Here is a 17,775-nt window from a genome sequence, read left to right on the forward strand (position 1 = left end):
TTCTCTCAGAACGGGCGCGGGGCCAGGGCAAACAAGTAAACTCGGGTCTTTTCTCTCACAGGCAGGGCTTTTCCGAAGAGCTTCTCCGGGCGCGAAAGGATAATTGATTAAGAACAACGGGTCAAGCTGTTTACCTGCAGTTTCACGTTTTGTTGGATGACACAAGGGTCGAGTCAATAGCAAGTCAACGGGGCGGCCGAGGAAAGCTGGGGGTGCTTTTCGGAGGTTCAGACAAGACAAGTATTGCCTCATGCATGAAGCAACCAGGGGCCAGATAATCCTCTATTTGCGACACAACAACCTGTAGAGAAACAAAAAACGCAGTGAAATGCTCATACTGCTTTGTATGCGTAGTAGTAGGACACCTGCTGGCGAGAACCAAGAAGAGAATATAGTAGTGTCGCCTGTGCACAAGACAAGCGAAGCCGAACGAGCGGATCGATGCCGCCATTGGAGCTGTCGGCAAGATGGAAACGCCGATCATATCAACGGAAAGCCTCGAAAAGGAAATCGAGTCTCAATAATGCGAAATCTTATCGAAGCCGTAAATGTCTGCTGGTGGTAGAATTCACTGAAAACCATTCACCTGAGTGGAGAATGCTCTGTGTGTGCAGAATAGATACTGGGCGCAAGAGTCGACAGATACACACGCGTCGTGTCGTGCAGGAATGCGCAAGCTGAGGGAGATTGTCAGCAGCAACAGCAGGCATTGTACAGTATGCTGGTCCCTGCTACACACCGCCACAGCTGACCCAGCCATTTGACACAAACAACGTGTGATTTGGAAAAGACGAGTCTGGGCCAAGCCACACGTGAATAATGAGAACACAAACAACTCGACATTCCATACACATACCGCCCCTCGATTGGTGTATGCTGTATACCGTGGCTGTGCTGCGTGGCTGAGGCCTTCCGGAGTAGGCGTTCTCCTAGCGCGACGCCATAACTCTAAATGGCATTGAGTGACGATCCGTGCGCAGATGGTTCCAGGCTGGACGCTGGAGGGCTGCCATCCCTTTACCTACTGTGGTAAGAGCTCTGACGCAACACAAACCTGATTTCCCACAGCTGCGGAGCTTGTTCGTTTTGTCAACGCAACGCACACAGGCTGATGAAACAAGTCGCTTGCTTGTGTCAACCCACCTGGTTTGTTTACCCGCACAGGCGACTCTTCACGCCTGGTGGGTGATCAATGCTGTAAGCGCTCAACAGTTGATGGAACATGAAAGGGGCTGGGCGAGGTGACGGCGAAAGTGAGAGCAACAGACAAATAAAAACAGCAAGGGTCCCTTCCAGGGCCTTCCAGGGTTCACCTTCGGTCTTGTTTATCCAAAGCATTGGGCAGGGCAGGTACGAGAGAGGTACAAGCACAAGCACGGCAGGAGCACAGAGAGATTGCGTTGCAGATCGCCCGATAGACGCTGGAAGCAACGCACATTTTACACTTTGCTAGGGCAGGTGCCTCTACCTTTGGGTACCTACCTTAGACAGGCATATGCCATCATCGGTGCTTGGAAGCTCATTCGTCTTTCTCTTATTTATCTCGTGCGACATCATCATAACCTCTTGGGACAATCAGAACCTTGCCTTGTATTACATTACTTGCCGTACTTACGGTAATATCCAAAGGGATCGCCAACCTCCTGGATTATTTACTCCACCCTCTCGTACCCTACTTGGGCTCTATTGATCCTTTACCATTTTTCTTTTCCTTTGCATCACGGAGGTCGAGTATATCTCAGCCCCGCTTTCTGCACTCGACAGTCATTGCGACGCCCACGACATCAGCTTCGGCTTTCACATTGAAGGCGCAGAGAACGCTTTGACTTTGATTGACCGCTGTGTCATCTCTATACCAGCGCGTCCACTGATCCTTCAATATGTCCGACCCCGCAGGCAGCCACCAGGACACCAGCACCCCATCGGCATCGTCCTTTCTGGTGACATTGATTCCCGTTCTTGTCATCTCCTCGGTCGTCTTGGGCGTGTTCCTGTTGTTCAGGCCTAAGGTCCGTCGTGTCTATGAACCTCGGACATTTATTCCACTCCTTGATGATTAGTATGTTGATGTTCCATATTATGGCGCCTTGCCGGGGCCGACTGACATTTCATGATAGTGAGAAAACACCGCAGCCGTCAAACAGCAGGTTTGGGTGGATTTCAGACTTCCGTAGCATGCAGGATGACTATGTCTTGAACCACTCGTCGCTCGACAACTACCTTTTCCTCCGCATGTTCAAGGTTATGGCCTTCATCTGTATCGTGGGAACGCTCATCACGTGGCCCATTCTCATGCCTATCAATGCTACTGGTAATACTTCTGCTCTTCTCCACAAAGCCTGATCAATGCTGATGCGATTGCCCTTTGCGCAGGTGGATTTACCAACAAACAATTCGATAAGATCGCCTTCTCAAATGTCAACCCGGCCACCCATCCTAATTACTACTATGCACATTGTCTGGTCGCCTGGGTCTTCCTCGGTAAGCTTTCTATCTTTATGTTTCGATCTGATCCTAGCCCCCAATCATGTGTATACTGATCTCGAGACTTTACCATAGGCTTCGTCATGCTCGTCATCACTCGCGAGACAGTCATGTTCATCACCCTTCGACAATCTATCATCTTTTCACAGGCCTACAAGAGCCGCATCTCGAACAGGACTGTACTCTTCACAACTGTGCCCAAGGATCTTCAGAGCGAGACTGCTCTTCGCGAGCTTTTCTCTGGCGTGCGCCGCGTCTGGATCCAGCCTCAAATAAAGGAACTCAGTGATCTTGTAGGTGACAGAGACAAGGCTGTTAGCAAACTCGAGGCAGCAGAAAACAAGCTGTGTATCACTCTTGTCAAGAACCGCAAAAAGGCCGAAAAGAAAGCTGCCAAAAGTGGCAAGACTGACGATATCCCACTGGTCGAGAACGAGCGTGATGGCGGCGAAGCAGCCAGAATCGAAATGAACAAGAAGGACCGTCCTACTCACAGACTTAAGATCCCCTTGATTGGCAAGAAGGTCGACACAATTGACTGGGCCAGGCCGGAGATCCAGTCACTCAACGACAAAATCGACGCAGCTGCCACAAAGGTCCGAAACGCCGACAAGGTGCCTGCCGCTTTCGTCGAATTCGAGACTCTCGAAGCCGCTCAGTTTGCTTGGCGTCAAGTCAAGTCGCGCAAGCTTTGGAAGAAGGACAACATCACTCCCAAGACCCTTGGTGTGCAGCCTGAGGATGTCATCTGGAAGAACCTGGGCAATAACGAGATCAAGAACAAGCTCTTCTCTATTGCATGCAATACCTTCGTTACCGTTCTGGTCATCTTTTGGGCTATCCCCGTGGCCTTTGTCGGTGCCATCTCCAACATCGGCACTCTGACCAAATACAGCTTCCTTGCATGGATCAACGACATTCCCACCGTGCTCCTCGGTGTCGTCTCCGGTCTTATCCCCGCTGTTCTTCTTGCAGTCTTGATGGCCCTCGTGCCTATCATCATGAGACTCTTGGCAGGATTGTTCATGCCCACTCGATCAGGTGTTGAGCTGAAGACTCAGTCTTGGTATTTCGCTTTCCAAGTCGTCGATGTCTTTTTGGTCACCACCTTCGCTTCGGGAGCCGCTTCCACTGCCTCGACCATCGTGGACGACCCGTCTCAGGCTCCTACGCTGCTGGCTCAGAACCTCCCCAAAGCCTCGAATTTCTACACCGCCTATTTCGTCGTCACCATGTTGCAACAAGCTGCCATGGTCGTGTTGAATGTCGCTCCCCTGCTTTTCGCTCTGGTTCTTGGCAAGATTCTCGACAAGACACCCAGAAAGGTTTACAACCGCTATACTAACCTCATCGGTCTTGGCTGGGGCTCTGTATATCCCGCATTCGTCATGCTCGGGTGTATCGGTACGTCCCACCCTGTCCATATTTGCTCAACCCTGATACTAACAACCAACAAGCAATCGCATACTCGTGTATCGCCCCTCTCTTGCTGGGTTTTGCCTCGGTTGGATTTGGCGTCCTTTACCTCGCGTACCGATACCAGCTCTTTTATGTCATCGGCAACCACTCTATTGACATGAAGGGCAGGGCTTACGCACGTGGCCTCCAGCAGTTGACTGTCGGTGTCTACCTCTCCGAGTTCTGTCTTATCGGCTTGTTTGCCATTGGATGTGCATCCAGCCCTGATTGTGCTGGACCACTTGTTCTCATGATCATCTTCACCGTCTTCACTGTCATCTACCATGTCATCCTGAAGATGACTTTGGGCCCTATCATCGAAGGCCTCGAGCTCATCCCAGGGACTGAAGGTGACAGCATGATGACCAAGGACCACTCGCTGGCGGAGACCGAAGAGGGACGCCCTACCAAGGATACACTCTCGCCCACAGAAACCTCTGCCTCCACAGCGGACCCCGCTAAGAAGAGCATGTTCCAAAAGGGCAGAGGCTTCCTTCTCAAGTTCTTCTTCAGCAGTCCCTTGGCAAGAAAGTTCTTCTACCCGAAGCATGGACTTGCTGCTCACTTCGACAACCCTATCCGCCCTTACACGGAGGAGGAGGAGAGCGAAGCTTACCTGCCCCCAGCCATCACCAGTCGCATGCAGGTCGTCTGGATCGCCCGCGACCCTTACGGACTCAGCAAACAAGAGGTTGCTGGATGCGAAGAGTTCAACATCCCTGCTTCTGATGCTGAGGCATCGCTTACCGAGAAGGCCGCCGTTCATTGGGACCAAGAGAGACTCAGACACGCACCTATCTACGAGGAAGAGGTTCCTTACTAGGTCGTGTCTGCTCTGCGGAGAAGTTCGTGAACGTCGTCACCAGACTGCTGCGACTTCTAAAATCACACCTGGCGCCACCCGATCTAATGAATCGAGTTTAATCTGTGTCAGCCACGCAACAAGGCGAAACATGGCACGAACACACAAGTAGGAGAGTGACGATAAGTCCATATACGCCGTTCAGATGGTATGGCGGACACTTTCTTTCCGGAGGAGTTCGAGGCGGGAACTCGTTTTATGGACGTATTGCTCGATACCCCTTTCCGATTTTGCGTTTCACATCATTTTATAACAGTAACGACGATTCTTTAATAGTAAATGAACATGACTTTCTCTTATATGATACTGCCGCTCAATTTTTTTGTGCTATGGACTGAGTATAGCATTGATTCTTGTCATGCGCGGAGCAACGACATTGGCAACCGAGATCTTTCGGAAAGTTTTCATACCCAAGTAGCTGTGAAGCCCGGCTGATAGGCACAAGGTATGAGATGGCTAGCCACATGTCTCGAGAGTCCGTTGCTCGTCTATCTACGATGTCCTGTATGGTCTTGTAGAATCTAAAATAAACACCGCATTGAGTCATATTATACTTCCTCACACGTGCCAGAGAAAGATCGAATCGGGGAATCTTCAGCTCAAAAGATAGCATCAACAACCCTCTTGAACACCGACCTCTGCTTCAACGCGACATCGATCTTCTCCTCTTCCTCGTCGACGAAACTCCGGCGACCGGTGTCGAGGTCCATGTCTTTGGCGCTGACCCACATCTTCCACTGGCGCGTGTAGACTTTCCAGCCGAGCCAGAGCGCTATCGCCACGACGGCTGCTAGGTAGTTTTCGAAGAAGGAGGTTGCGTTCGGGCTGGAGCCTAGAGGCTATCAATTGTGAAGATGTGGTCGTTAGTATTCATGTATCCTTTTTCACGTTTTCGAGGGTAGGGAAGCAATGCAATGCATCATCTCGGACTTACCCAAACGGAAATATAAAACTCGGCGATCAAGCACAGCATGACGAGAAGGAATCCGCACCAGCTGCCCCAAACGCCCAGAGGACTCCTCCAGGGGATCTCGTCGAGCGAACGACCCTGCGCCTTCCAGCCCGCGCGGAACCGTATGTGCGAAAAGCAGATGCTGCCCCAGCAGAAGAGGCCGGCGAGACCGGAGATGGACAGTAGCCAGGTGAAGAAAGTGGTTCCGACGGATGCTTCGTTGATGAAGGCAAGTAGGCCAAAGCAAATCTGGATCACGATGGCCCAGACTGGACGGCCTTTGGAGTCAAGCCAGGTCAGGAATCTAGGAGCCATTTGCTTGTGGGCGAGGGCGTGGATTGTGCGAGTTGAGGCGAATGTACATGAGTTTGCGACTGAAATGACCGAGATGGTAATGACGACGTTGAAGATAGAGGGTAATGCGGGGATGTTGGCGAGTCGAATAGCCAGCACAAAGGGGGAGTCTTTCGTGTTCGATGTAGCTGAGTTGAGGAGCTGATCGCTGTCGTACGGGACGATGAGACCGATCAAGAACAATGTCACAACGTAGAAGCCGCAGATACGCCAAAAGACCTGCTTTGAGGCTCTAGGAAGTGTCACGCGAGGGTTCGCGGCTTCAGCGGCCGCAAGTCCAACTATTGAATCATGTCAGTAGTGTGGGTCGATTGGTCTCGATGAAGTCTAGATATACTCACCAAGCTCAGTTCCGCTGAACGCAAAGGCGGCGTTCGTGAATACAGACACAAATCCCTTGAAACCATTGTGAAATGCTCCTGGCTTGTGCCAATAATGGGCGCCAATATAGCCACGTTTATCGGTTGGAACACCACCGCAGTCGATGATGATGGCAAGGATTACAAAACCGATACATGCGACGATTTTAATAATGGCGAGTACGAATTCGACTGGGCCCAGCATTAGTCAGGATATGAACACTGCCTTCCAGAAGGCTCGGGGACGGACAATGAGGACTCACCTTCTCCGTAACCTCGCACTCCGAATACCTGGATGATGATCAGGACCACAAGGAAGACGGTGATCCAGATACCAATGTTCAGGTCTTCGCGCCAGAATCTGATGGTGAGGCCGGCAGCTGTGAGTTCGTACGGCAAGACGCAGAACCAACTCAGAGCGTACAGCCATCCCATCGAGAAACCCCTACACATTTCCATTATCAGATCCACATGCCAACTGTTTGGGTCACAGTAGGCGCTTACCAAGAAGGATCAATAAAGCGCAGAGAGTAGTCGAAGAAAGCACCATTGACGGGATACATGACAGCAAGCTCGCCTAGAGATTGCATGGTGAAGAGTAAGAGTAGACCGATCAGCATGAAACCAAGCAGCTATACAGGAACAAGCAGGTGACTCAGTTAGCATGGTGGTCCTGACGTGGGCAGACTCATGATATCACCAACCAGACTTCCAGGTCCACCGGTGCTCAACGAGCCTCCAGATGAGACGAAGAGACCAGCACCGATGGAGCCTCCAATAGCAATCATCTGCATGTGGCGAGATTTCAGCTCGCGATGAAGCACTTGGTCATCATCGACAGACGTGGTGACCCCAGCTTCATAGTCCGTCTTCCCATACTCTGGCGCTCCACTTAGATCATGGCCTTTCTCGGAGAGCGGAGCTTCAGTTATTGGATTGACCATGGCGAATTGTGGCGCCAGACACCTACAGATCCAGAAGATGAAGCTGCGCTAGGCTTGGCTCAGAGATTATAGGATTGAACAACTTCAGAAATCAAAACCGAAAGAAACAACTGATAGCAGAGCTGGGTCGAGATGCGGACAGAGTAATACTTATCTGTGTGCTCCATACATTTACCATCGTGGTTCTTGCGAACGGACCTGATCTACGTCAATTAAAACGGACGCCCTCCACAGGCTAGGCCGGATAGGATCTTGCCTTGCCAGATAAGACCGACACAAGAGGTGGAGTTCGATGATCTGAACTCCAGACTTGTGCCAAACATGCCTTTGTGGAGCGATATTAAGCTCATCTCCCGACACGCTTGATTGCATAGTCGCGTGGTTGCGGGTCGTATTCACAGTCGAGTAATCGACGTGCCCTGATCTGTGAGCCGCGTTCAAGCGGCATTGATCGTGTCTGCCATGATAGCCAACCAATATTGGAAGGTAAGTTATGGAGAATCTTGCTCGCTGGCGACTCAGAGTAGCTGTTCCAACGATTGACCCAGGTCCTGACGCACGCGGGCACAACAGTCCATCCCATCTCCATGGTCGTAGGAATGATGCGGCTCATTGCAAACAGCATAGATCAGTCCAGTAACATCACTTGGCCTTACTCCCTACTCGGCTTATCGAGCCGGCGGATGAGTCGTAAGCTAGTGACCGTAAGTCAGCCGCCAGAATGATAAGAAAAGCACCCAGGAATGGCGAATTGCGACTTGGCCAGAAATTGACAACATTCGCCTCAAAACGCCACAACGAACCGTCGACACGAGCAGGAGTCGCATTGGGTTTCTTGAATGGCCGCGCGGCTCTCCATTGGGTACACCGTTGATGAAGGATTCACGTTCGCATGGTTTTACGCTGTCGCTCATACGCGTACAACATGTGCAGCGGCAGATGTCTTATCTCTGGCTGAAGGGGGCGAAGTGTGAAGAATGGCAGGTTGAAGCGCGTGGGGTTGGTTAGTCGAGGCAGGTGCAGCAATCTGTAGCTAAGAAATTCTTAATCTCTCCAAGCTTTGATGCCAATTTTACGGCCCGCCTGACTGGGTTCCTTCATTCATGCAGCTTATTTATTTTCATACCTTCTTAATGTGGGAGACCTTTATCAGTCGGCTGAACCTGATTCGTCAAATCACAGGCCGTGATCAATCCTCCAGGCAATGACGCTGCTCTCAGAGCCTTTGACATGTTGTTTGATCCTGTCCGAGGCACCTTGGTACCAGGTATATTCATGCAAAAAATGACCGCTCCTCCGGGAAGTAAGACGACCACGGCTTGCAATAGTCAGAGGGAGTCCGTGGATCATAGATCATTCATCAAAGGCAACAACATATTACTCATGCACAGCGACAGTCACAAGCTAGCTAGTCAACCCCATTAGAAAGAAGAAAATGATTTATAAAAATCTGGCAGACTCGGGAAAAGAGGACAAGAAAAGAGGTGCTTCTTCTTCCTTTCCCCCAGTCCGAAGTCTCGGGCCAGCCTTGACACTACTATCAGAGAAACAAAGGAAAGAAAAAAAGTAAACCACCCTCAAGTCACGCCCTCCTTTTGACCAGAAAAGTATGTTTCCCGAGCAACTGCTTCGACTCCTTCCACTCATTGCTTCAGTGGTGTTTCTTCAAGAAGCACCGTGAAATCTAGAATCTTAGATCAAGAGCGACGAGACCATGATGGCGACAATGGCACAGACAGCCTTGTTAACAAACTCCATGCCTACAGCAGATGCAGAAGACATTATAGGGCTAGTCGCCGCAGTGGAGGCAGCACCAGTCTTATCAGCTTCGACAGTAGTGCCTGCAGAGCGCGAGGCAGACAAGGTAGGAGTGGCGACAGAGAGGTGAGAAGTGCGAGTAGAGTTGCCCCAGTGGCTGTGAGCCAACATGGAAGAACCGCTGACCAAGCCACTAGGGTAGGCAGATCCAGTGGCCTGGTGGAAACCAGCGCTGGGCGCAGCAGACATAGGAACACCGGTGCCGTATTGACCACGGTAAGCAGCCTTAGACAAGGGAGTGGATGTGGATCTGTTATTGGAAAAGCATAGAGTAAGCCTCCATTCCATTTCTGTTTCTTCTTGATACAACAACAAATATTATTCAGTAAAATCGCAGGGCTTTCCTCATCCGCTGTCCACGAACCTCGACGACCCACAGAACAAAAACGACATACAGTCCGTTCCCCCTCTTTTGGTGAACCGGAAAATTTCTACAAGAAGAAGAGCGAAACGACGAACACTGCGATAGAGAGGGCGCCGGTGGACACACTGGCCATGGAGCTGGCGCCTGACTGTTGGCCGCCAGAGCTGGTCGAGTTGGAGCCGGAGCCGGAGCTGGAGCTGTCGGAGTCGGAGTCGGAAGAGCTGCTGTTAGAGCTGCCGGAGCCGGACTTGTCGGCGGGGCTGTAAGAGGGCTGAGGCTGCGACTTGCCGTTCGACTTGTAGTTCTTGTACAGACCGGGCAAGTTGCTGTCAGTGTCTTCGAGGATGACAAGGCTGAGACCGGTAGCCTCGGAGCTAGGCGAGTGGACAGTTGCGGGCATGGTGGTTGCGGTGACAGAGACGAGAGATCCGGGATTCTTGGAGGAGATACCCTTGGAGACGAGGTCATCACCACCCTTGGGGCGCTCGGGGAGGTCCCAGTTGTTGATGAAAGCGCTCTCGGTGATGAGGGCAGGCTTGCACTGGCTGGCGGCCTGGGCCTCGGCGGTCTTGTTGACCTTGGTTAAGCTGGCGGTATCGATCTTGGCGAATTGCTTCTCAAGGTTGACGTAGTCGGGAAGCAGGGTGACTTCATCAGTGCTGTTGATGCCGACGAGACCATAGTTCTCGGCCTCCTCGCTGTACTCGTAAACGAGGCCACCGGAGAGGACGGTCATCTGGGGACCGTACATGACAGGGACGTTGGTGAAAGTGCGGGGCTCGATGTTGTTGCAACCGTACTCGGAGAAGAAAACGGGGATGTTGGTACCCTCGAACATCTCAACGAGCTTGTCGTAACCGGAGTCGGTGAAGGAAGAGTCACCGCACCATTCGTAGTCGTTCAAACCGAAGAAGTCAATCTTGGAGTTGGTCGAGTTCTCCAACTCGCAGCCGAGGTAGTTCCAGGTGTCTGTGAGCATGGTGGCGACATCGGCAGCAGAGTAACCAACACCGACGGAACGGGCAATGTTGTTGGCAATGTACTCCTTCATGTCACGGACAACAGCACGGATGTAGGCAGGAGCCTTGCCGTCACTGTCCTCGTTGATGATCTCGTTACCAGCGAAGAAGCCGAGGGTGTTGGGGTAAGGTGCGAAGGCCTCGATGACACCGAAGATGTGGGTAAGGTAGTCGGTGGTGTAGGTGGTCCATGGCTTCGAGCGGTCCATGTAGGTGCCGTAGAGACCACTGTTGACATCAAGAAGCATGTAGATACCCGCAGCGTTGAAAATGGAAGCACATTCGTCGTGGTTGATGTCAGGTGCCAAGTTATAAACACGGATCACGTTGGCTCCGAGACGTTGCAAGATAATGGCATCGCGCAAGCACGCATCCTTGTCGCTCAGAGGGTCAGACTTGCCATCGAAGCCAGCGGAACCTCCAGGTTGGTAACTAAGGTAAAATGCATCAGAGATTTATCTCCATGGTTGTATCTTGGACCAAAAATTATACTTACTCTACACCAATCATGGAAAATTTGTCTCCAGAGGAGCTTGTGACAAAGTTGGATCCGGTCACCTTAAGGGGCTGGACAGCGGAACCGAGAGAAGCGAAGAGAGCAGTCGCTGCCAGAGCGACAGACTTGACCGAGACCTATGTGATGGAGATAAGTATAAGGGAAAATATGTCTTGGCCACTGGATGCAGGGTGCTGGAATCCTTACGGGCGACATTTTGCCTTGTGTTCGGTTTCGTCAAACAAAAGCTGGAAATTCGATAGAAATCGTTTTCGTCCAAACTTCAGATGTACCAAAGAGTGTGTTGTTGTGGGGGGTTTGTTTTTTCGTGTAAATTGACTATGTAAAAGAGTGAATAGTCGTTTACTAGGAAAGAGTACAAGACTGAGGCCGGATAGGCAGTGAGTGGTATGAAGACGAAAAGAAAAAGACTAGTACGCGACGTTCCTACAAGAATGTTTTCAAAGGTCGACAGAGGTCGACAAAAGGGGATGTGAAACGCCATCAATGATTCAGTGTGGAATTTTGATATTCATGTGCCTGATGATGTTGCAGTCGTCGCGGACCAAGCGTTGGTCACGGCGATATCGATCCCATACACTTGTGGAGACGGCGCGACGTCTGAACGCCAAGATGTGTTAACTCGCAGGAGGATTTGTGGGCAAACCCTAAACGTGCAGATAAGTTGAAACAGTGAGAGGTCCACACCTTAATTTAACTCGAAGGGATACGGTGCAATCGATAGACAATCGAGACAATCTACATGATGTCGTCGTAATACGCAGGACTTTCCCCTGCTCTGTTGCTTAGTGCCAGTATACGAGGTACATACGCCGACGGTCATCTATCCAAACATCACGAACTTCTCCTTCCCATCGGTTCGAAGGGAAACAACGCTGCCACAGCCGCCATGAGGATGTAGAGTGCAGCGCATATGTAGATTGGGATCGATGTTGCTGTGTCCGCGTACCTGCAAGCAAAGACTCGTTAGTATGGCAAAACGCACAACAATAATAGAAACAACGGAGCGTGGAGATGAGGGTGTAATGTAGTAGCCAATCTTTGAGAGTGCAATGAATCTTCGAAACTGTGATGCAGAGGACAACAAGTGGTAGCAATGCCTGTAGTAACGCCGAAAGGAGATGCACAAGCGCTGTTTCGTGGGCGGTTGGGTCGTGCATTGATAGCCCGAGGGTTATGAATGCACAATGCAGTGTTCGAGGCGCAGTCGAAGGAAGCATTCAACGAAATCTCAACATACGTAGCGATGACTGCGCTCATGATTCCCATAATACGATTAAGGCCGATAGCAATACCATTGCCGGTGCCACGATGCGCGGACGGCAGAACCTCTGGGCTATAGGCGTATAATGTTCCGTAATATATGTTCTTGTATCGCAAAGTTAGTCAATCGGCATCAATAGAAGCGCACATTTTCCGCCTTTCAAGGGGCAGAGATGCGAACACATGGCAAAGCTGTGATAACAACAGAAAGATGTTTCGATGTTGTCAGTGATGGAACCTTTATGGCGGCATTCATGGATGTGAGATAAGAACAAGCTCCCGAGTCAGTGAACTTGTCAGAGCCAAGGCGGCTTTCCCGTTACCGATTGCGAAAGGGGAAGTTGCGTCACAAGTTGGATGACTCGTCGAGTTTCTTGGGCGGCACTTCCTTGTCCACCCAGGATAAGGTAGACAGCAACACGGTCCAGAAATTAGATATTGGAGATTTTATCAAGGCTTACCAGACAGAAAGAGATGCAGCAAGTAAAGGCCACATTCTGTACCGCGTTGCGGACTTGAGTGTATGCAAAGAAGAATGCCATTGTGATGAGAGCACCGGTGATCTGGACATATTTATTAGCGTCGTCGTATATCTGCCCCATATTCCTTTCACGACTTACCATCGTTCCTTTCCTCCCCCAGAAAAAACGGCTCTTGCACATGAATCCAGCCAAGATGGGACTCGGTATCGAGCTGATATTCGCAAGACAGAAGTTTCGCCATGTTATGTAGGGCGAGTCTTGTCCAAAATCTGCGCCACGAGTGGCCAAGTATGTCGGCAGAAAGACATTGTACAGTGGATAAGCGAGACCAATGAGAAGCCATGAGAACCAAATCAGAGCAGTAGACAGTCCCAGTCGTTTTGTCGCAAAAAGGCCTTTCAGATGAACCCCAACCTCTCTGAATGAGAAGCGAGATTTGGCATGCTCAGTGCCTCCCAGCCCTGTAACACCACAGGCTTCCATTCGTTCCAGAGTAAGGCTGCATGGACGGTTATATTTGTTGGCGATGAATTGTAGTGTCTCCACAACCTCTGCATCCTTGCCCTCCGCGACAAGAAACTTGGGCGTTTCTCTTAGCCTGATGACCGTAATGCGTAGAATTGACATGACGAACACAAGGGCGCCGTTCGCATACCACACGTATCGCCAACCTTTGTTGTTGCCATACGTGCAAGTCTCGGCATCCGAACAAGAGAAATTAGGGAGGAAAGCCCAGGCGAAGAGGCCAGCAACGAGCTGGCCGAGTCCCCACCAAGCAGCCATAAGGGTGACGAGCCATTGCTCCTTGCTGGGGATATATTCGAGGAAGACCGCAGTGTCCAAGACCAAATTGCCTCCGGCGCCAAAAGAAGCTAGACAAGCAAAAAGACCTAGAACGATCCAGTTCGGTGAAGCACCAGCGACAATACAGAAGACTGATGATATCAACAACGATACGTTGAACGCGAATTTGCGTCCTACGACATCTGCAGATAAACCCCAGAAGAGGGCGCCGACGAGCATGCCAACGTACACAGCGATCGTCAGACCTAGAGATAGAGCTTTAGCTTGACGCAGAACTTGCTTGGCCATGGCTGACTGCATACCATTGGTGTAGGATGGCTGAAATTCGAGCACAGCCTGACCTGCGATGACCGATTGGATGAGTAAGATCTGCGAGTCCACGGCATATCTGTGTTGCATGTTAGTATGAACATCGCCGCCCCCAGTATTGTGCAACGATATTGTATCTCAGCTTGGTCGCGTAGTTCCATACTATCCTGTCTGGTCTAATGCGCAGCTAGACAGTGGTATGGAGTTCTATGAGCTTACCCGAATCCATTCAACACGAAGAGCTTCCATTGATATCTGGTCATGCCGATTTCATCGATGGTATCATTGACAAGTCGCATCTTGGCGTCGAGTACAGGATCAACATGCTCGATAGCGAGGACATCGCCTCTGTCGATGGAAACACTGTCGGGCTGTCGCTCAACATCAGATTTGGTCGAAATAATTTCCTCATTCTTAGGGTCATCACATGATATCGTCGCCATGATCACAGAAAAAGAGGTGGATAATGCGACAAAACTTCAGTGATTCAAGATTAATCCATGATACAACGCGGTTGGTTTAGTACGGAACGGAACTTATGTATGCAGGCTGTGAGCTAATGCCAATCAAGGACAAAGAGGTGTATAAAAACCTAAGGTATGGCGTGCTATGATAAGGCATGATTTATACCGTGCGGAGTTTCCATTTCCAAGGACTCGGCATCGAAGTTCTGGAGTATAAGTGGCATACCAAGACATGCGCATAACGACCTTATCGACCAATAGTTGTGCTGCTCGAGGAAGACAGATGCAGATATGATAGAGCTCGAAGTTGTTTTACAAGATTACTCGCAGACTGTTGATTGGACTGTCCGCTCAGTGCGCACGATATGGCTAAGGCAATGCGACATGTGAGTTGGAGACCTGCTGTGTGAGCAGGATCCTCATATCATCTCATGTCCACTGATACCACCCGTGCAGCGAACGTACATACTGTACCTATGTTGTGGTATGCTGATAGCACGCAATCGCTACGATAGTTTTGAAATACAGATCGCCTAGGCTCGAAAAAGGATAAGTAGGGTGGGGCTGTGCCAGATGAGGCTGCCCGGTATATATTATTCGAGCGCAGTACGTATGTTTCAGCATGACTTCACAAGGGGTGAGGCAGCCAGTTTGTAGCATCTACCTTATCCGAGTAACACGATCGCGCACATATAGTACTTGAGAACATAAATGATCTCTTACGATTTGCTCTTGGCTTAGGAATGTTTACTGAGCTATCTGATGGCGCGAGACTCACATTCTCATGTGCTACAATTTTGTGACAAGGTTGAAGATGGACAACCATTGATCAGTCCAAAGGATTGCAACTTCCTGGAGATGACCATTTACAATTTCTACATCAGGAGTCTAGTCCTGCCGATACAGACACCAGGGTGATACAAACGCATGCGGTCCCTATAGCACGATATCTCAGGGTCCGGATCGCCTTACACGATGATCTGGGCTATTTGCAAGTAGATAAGAAGTCCAATACACAATCCCTTGGATATGACCAGGGTCGCCCTCTGTTCATGCGTATCGACCGAACGTGTGGGTGAATACGGGAACGTCATTAGATGATAGACGTCTTGGCTAAGGTACCTTAGGCTAGCTGCGAGCTAGCCTAAAGTGGCCAAGAGGCGGGATTATGCAAACAATATGATGCACAAAACACATTATGCTGCATCTCTCGTGCTCACTCGTATTCTGTCTAAGGTACCTTGTTTACCTCACACCGAAGGCAGGTTCGAGCATGTACAGCTGCGCCATAGCGGAGACACGGTCGCACCAATGCCATCGTCTGAAAAGGTCTCTGCAGATCTGGACTACTACGATCTAGGCTCATTTACCAGAAGAGTCAGCACATCAAATGTTGACGCGCAAACATGGTTTGATCGCGGTCTCACTTGGAGCTATGCCTTCAATCATGAAGAGGCCAGCGAGTGCTTTCAAAATGCTATCGCCCATGATCCCAATTGCGCGCTGGCTTATTGGGGTTTGGCCTATTCGCTCGGCCCTAATTATAACAAGCCATGGGAGTTCTTTGACGAGTCTGATCTGGCTGCTACAGTAAGTCGTACTCACCAGGCGGTTGAGCTGGCAAAGGCAAATGCAATCCATGCTTCGCCTGTCGAGCGTGCACTAATCGACGCGTTACACTATCGCTATGCACAAGATCAAGCACCATCTGACTGCTCCATATGGAGTCGTCAATATGCAAATGCGATGCAGACTGTATCCGAAAAGTTCCCGTCAGACTTGGATGTGGCAGCGCTATATGCTGATGCATTGATGAACTTGACTCCTTGGCAATTATGGCATCTTTCTACAGGCGAACCCGCCTCGAATGCTCGCACTCTTGAAGTCAAAGCCATTCTCGATACGGCTTTGTCTCAAAAAGATGGTCTTACTCACCCGGGCCTCTTGCATCTCTACATCCACCTCATGGAGATGTCCCCTTACCCGGAGGCTGCTCTACCCATAGCGGATCATCTGCGCAGTCTTGTACCAGATGCAGGACATCTCAATCACATGCCATCTCATCTTGACGTCTTATGCGGGGACTACACAAGAGCCATTGCCTCTAACTCGGATGCTATCCGCGTCGATGAGAATTTTTTGGCCAGAGCAGGACCTCTGAAATTCTACACATTGTATCGCTCGCATGATTACCACTTTCTCATTTATGCAGCCATGTTTGCAGGCCAGTCTCGAATTGCGCTGGAGACTGTCGATCGCTTGGAATCTTCCATTCCAGAAGCTCTGCTTCGTGTTCAGTCTCCACCAATGGCCGACTGGCTGGAGGGCTTTCTCACTGCGCGTGTGCACGTCCTCATTCGATTCGGTCGCTGGCACGAAATAATGAACCTGACGCTCCCTTGCGATAACACTCTATACTGTGTCACGACGGCTACTATACACTATGCAAAGGGTATCGCCTCGGCCGCGACTGGGGATCTCGAAGAAGCGGACAAACAGTGTAAACTGTTCCAAGGAGCAATGCAACGTGTTGCACCGAGTCGTACGCTGTTCAATAACAAGTGCATAGATGTACTGGGCGTCGCTCGAGCCATGCTAAGTGGTGAACTCGAATATCGTCGTGGAAGGTTCGAGCTAGCTTTTGACCACCTACGAAGCGCGATCACACTCGATGATGCCCTCCCATATGATGAGCCATGGGGGTGGATGCAGCCCACTCGACATGCATATGGTGCACTACTGCTGGAACAAGGTCACATCGAACAAGCTGCAGTTGTTTACAGCGCCGACCTGGGAATAGACGACACGTTGCCACGTGCTCTTCGCCATCCGAACAATGTCTGGGCGCTACATGGTTACCATGAATGCCTCACGAAGCTTGGTCGCGTATCTGAAGCTCAATCGATCGTACCTAAGTTAGCCTTGGCCTTAGAGCTTGCCGATGTCCCTGTCAAAAGCTCTTGTTTCTGTAGAAGAGGTGACATACAGAATTTCGGCATGCAGCTCAGCTAGCAAGACCGAAGTGAGGACCACGAGCGCGATTGCGGACCTGCGCTCCCAAGTAGCTCAGGTTGATACAGTCTTGTAGAATCTACCACCAGAGTGGCAACGGGCTCTTGTGGTGGAACCGGACGATGCACCGACGACTCCAGACGCGGTAGTCGTTCTTGTATCTGCAGGCTAGGTTGATTCTGATTCGCACGTAGAAGATGAATAGACTGTCTCACAAAGTGGCAGGATGATGGAGCTTGCCTCCTGGTACAGACTGAGCAAGGCTGTTGCCCGTCACGTTTCTATTTCCGGGCTCAACATTCCGTGCATG

The 17,775-nt window shown here is 50.6% G+C and overlaps 4 protein-coding genes across 4 annotated transcripts; 1 reads left to right on the forward strand and 3 right to left on the reverse strand.

Annotated features, from left to right (window-relative positions):
* Positions 1-1,880: 1,880 nt before the first annotated feature.
* On the forward strand, positions 1,881-4,765 carry AAFC00_003917 (uncharacterized protein; the record flags this gene model as incomplete). Its single annotated transcript, XM_069343467.1, has 5 exons — positions 1,881-2,059; positions 2,118-2,311; positions 2,374-2,481; positions 2,560-3,888; positions 3,942-4,765. 5 exons carry the CDS (start codon positions 1,881-1,883, stop codon positions 4,763-4,765), a joined length of 2,634 nt encoding a protein of 877 aa, XP_069201291.1.
* A 638-nt stretch (positions 4,766-5,403) lies between these two features.
* On the reverse strand, positions 5,404-7,413 carry AAFC00_003918 (uncharacterized protein; the record flags this gene model as incomplete). The annotated part of the gene is made up of 6 exons (XM_069343468.1): positions 5,404-5,643; positions 5,739-6,391; positions 6,452-6,661; positions 6,733-6,914; positions 6,974-7,101; positions 7,174-7,413. 6 exons carry the CDS (start codon positions 7,411-7,413, stop codon positions 5,404-5,406), a joined length of 1,653 nt encoding a protein of 550 aa, XP_069201292.1.
* A 2,249-nt stretch (positions 7,414-9,662) lies between these two features.
* Positions 9,663-11,326, reverse strand: AAFC00_003919 (uncharacterized protein; the record flags this gene model as incomplete). The annotated part of the gene is made up of 3 exons (XM_069343471.1): positions 9,663-11,046; positions 11,111-11,247; positions 11,318-11,326. 3 exons carry the CDS (start codon positions 11,324-11,326, stop codon positions 9,663-9,665), a joined length of 1,530 nt encoding a protein of 509 aa, XP_069201293.1.
* Positions 11,327-11,965: 639 nt separating this feature from the next.
* On the reverse strand, positions 11,966-14,432 carry AAFC00_003920 (uncharacterized protein; the record flags this gene model as incomplete). The annotated part of the gene is made up of 6 exons (XM_069343472.1): positions 11,966-12,080; positions 12,372-12,499; positions 12,856-12,957; positions 13,015-13,925; positions 13,983-14,068; positions 14,209-14,432. 6 exons carry the CDS (start codon positions 14,430-14,432, stop codon positions 11,966-11,968), a joined length of 1,566 nt encoding a protein of 521 aa, XP_069201294.1.
* Positions 14,433-17,775: the final 3,343 nt, after the last annotated feature.

Source organism: Neodothiora populina, assembly GCF_041146345.1.
Source record: "Neodothiora populina strain CPC 39397 chromosome Unknown canker_contig_16, whole genome shotgun sequence".
Taxonomy (NCBI): Eukaryota; Fungi; Ascomycota; class Dothideomycetes; order Dothideales; family Dothioraceae; genus Neodothiora; species Neodothiora populina.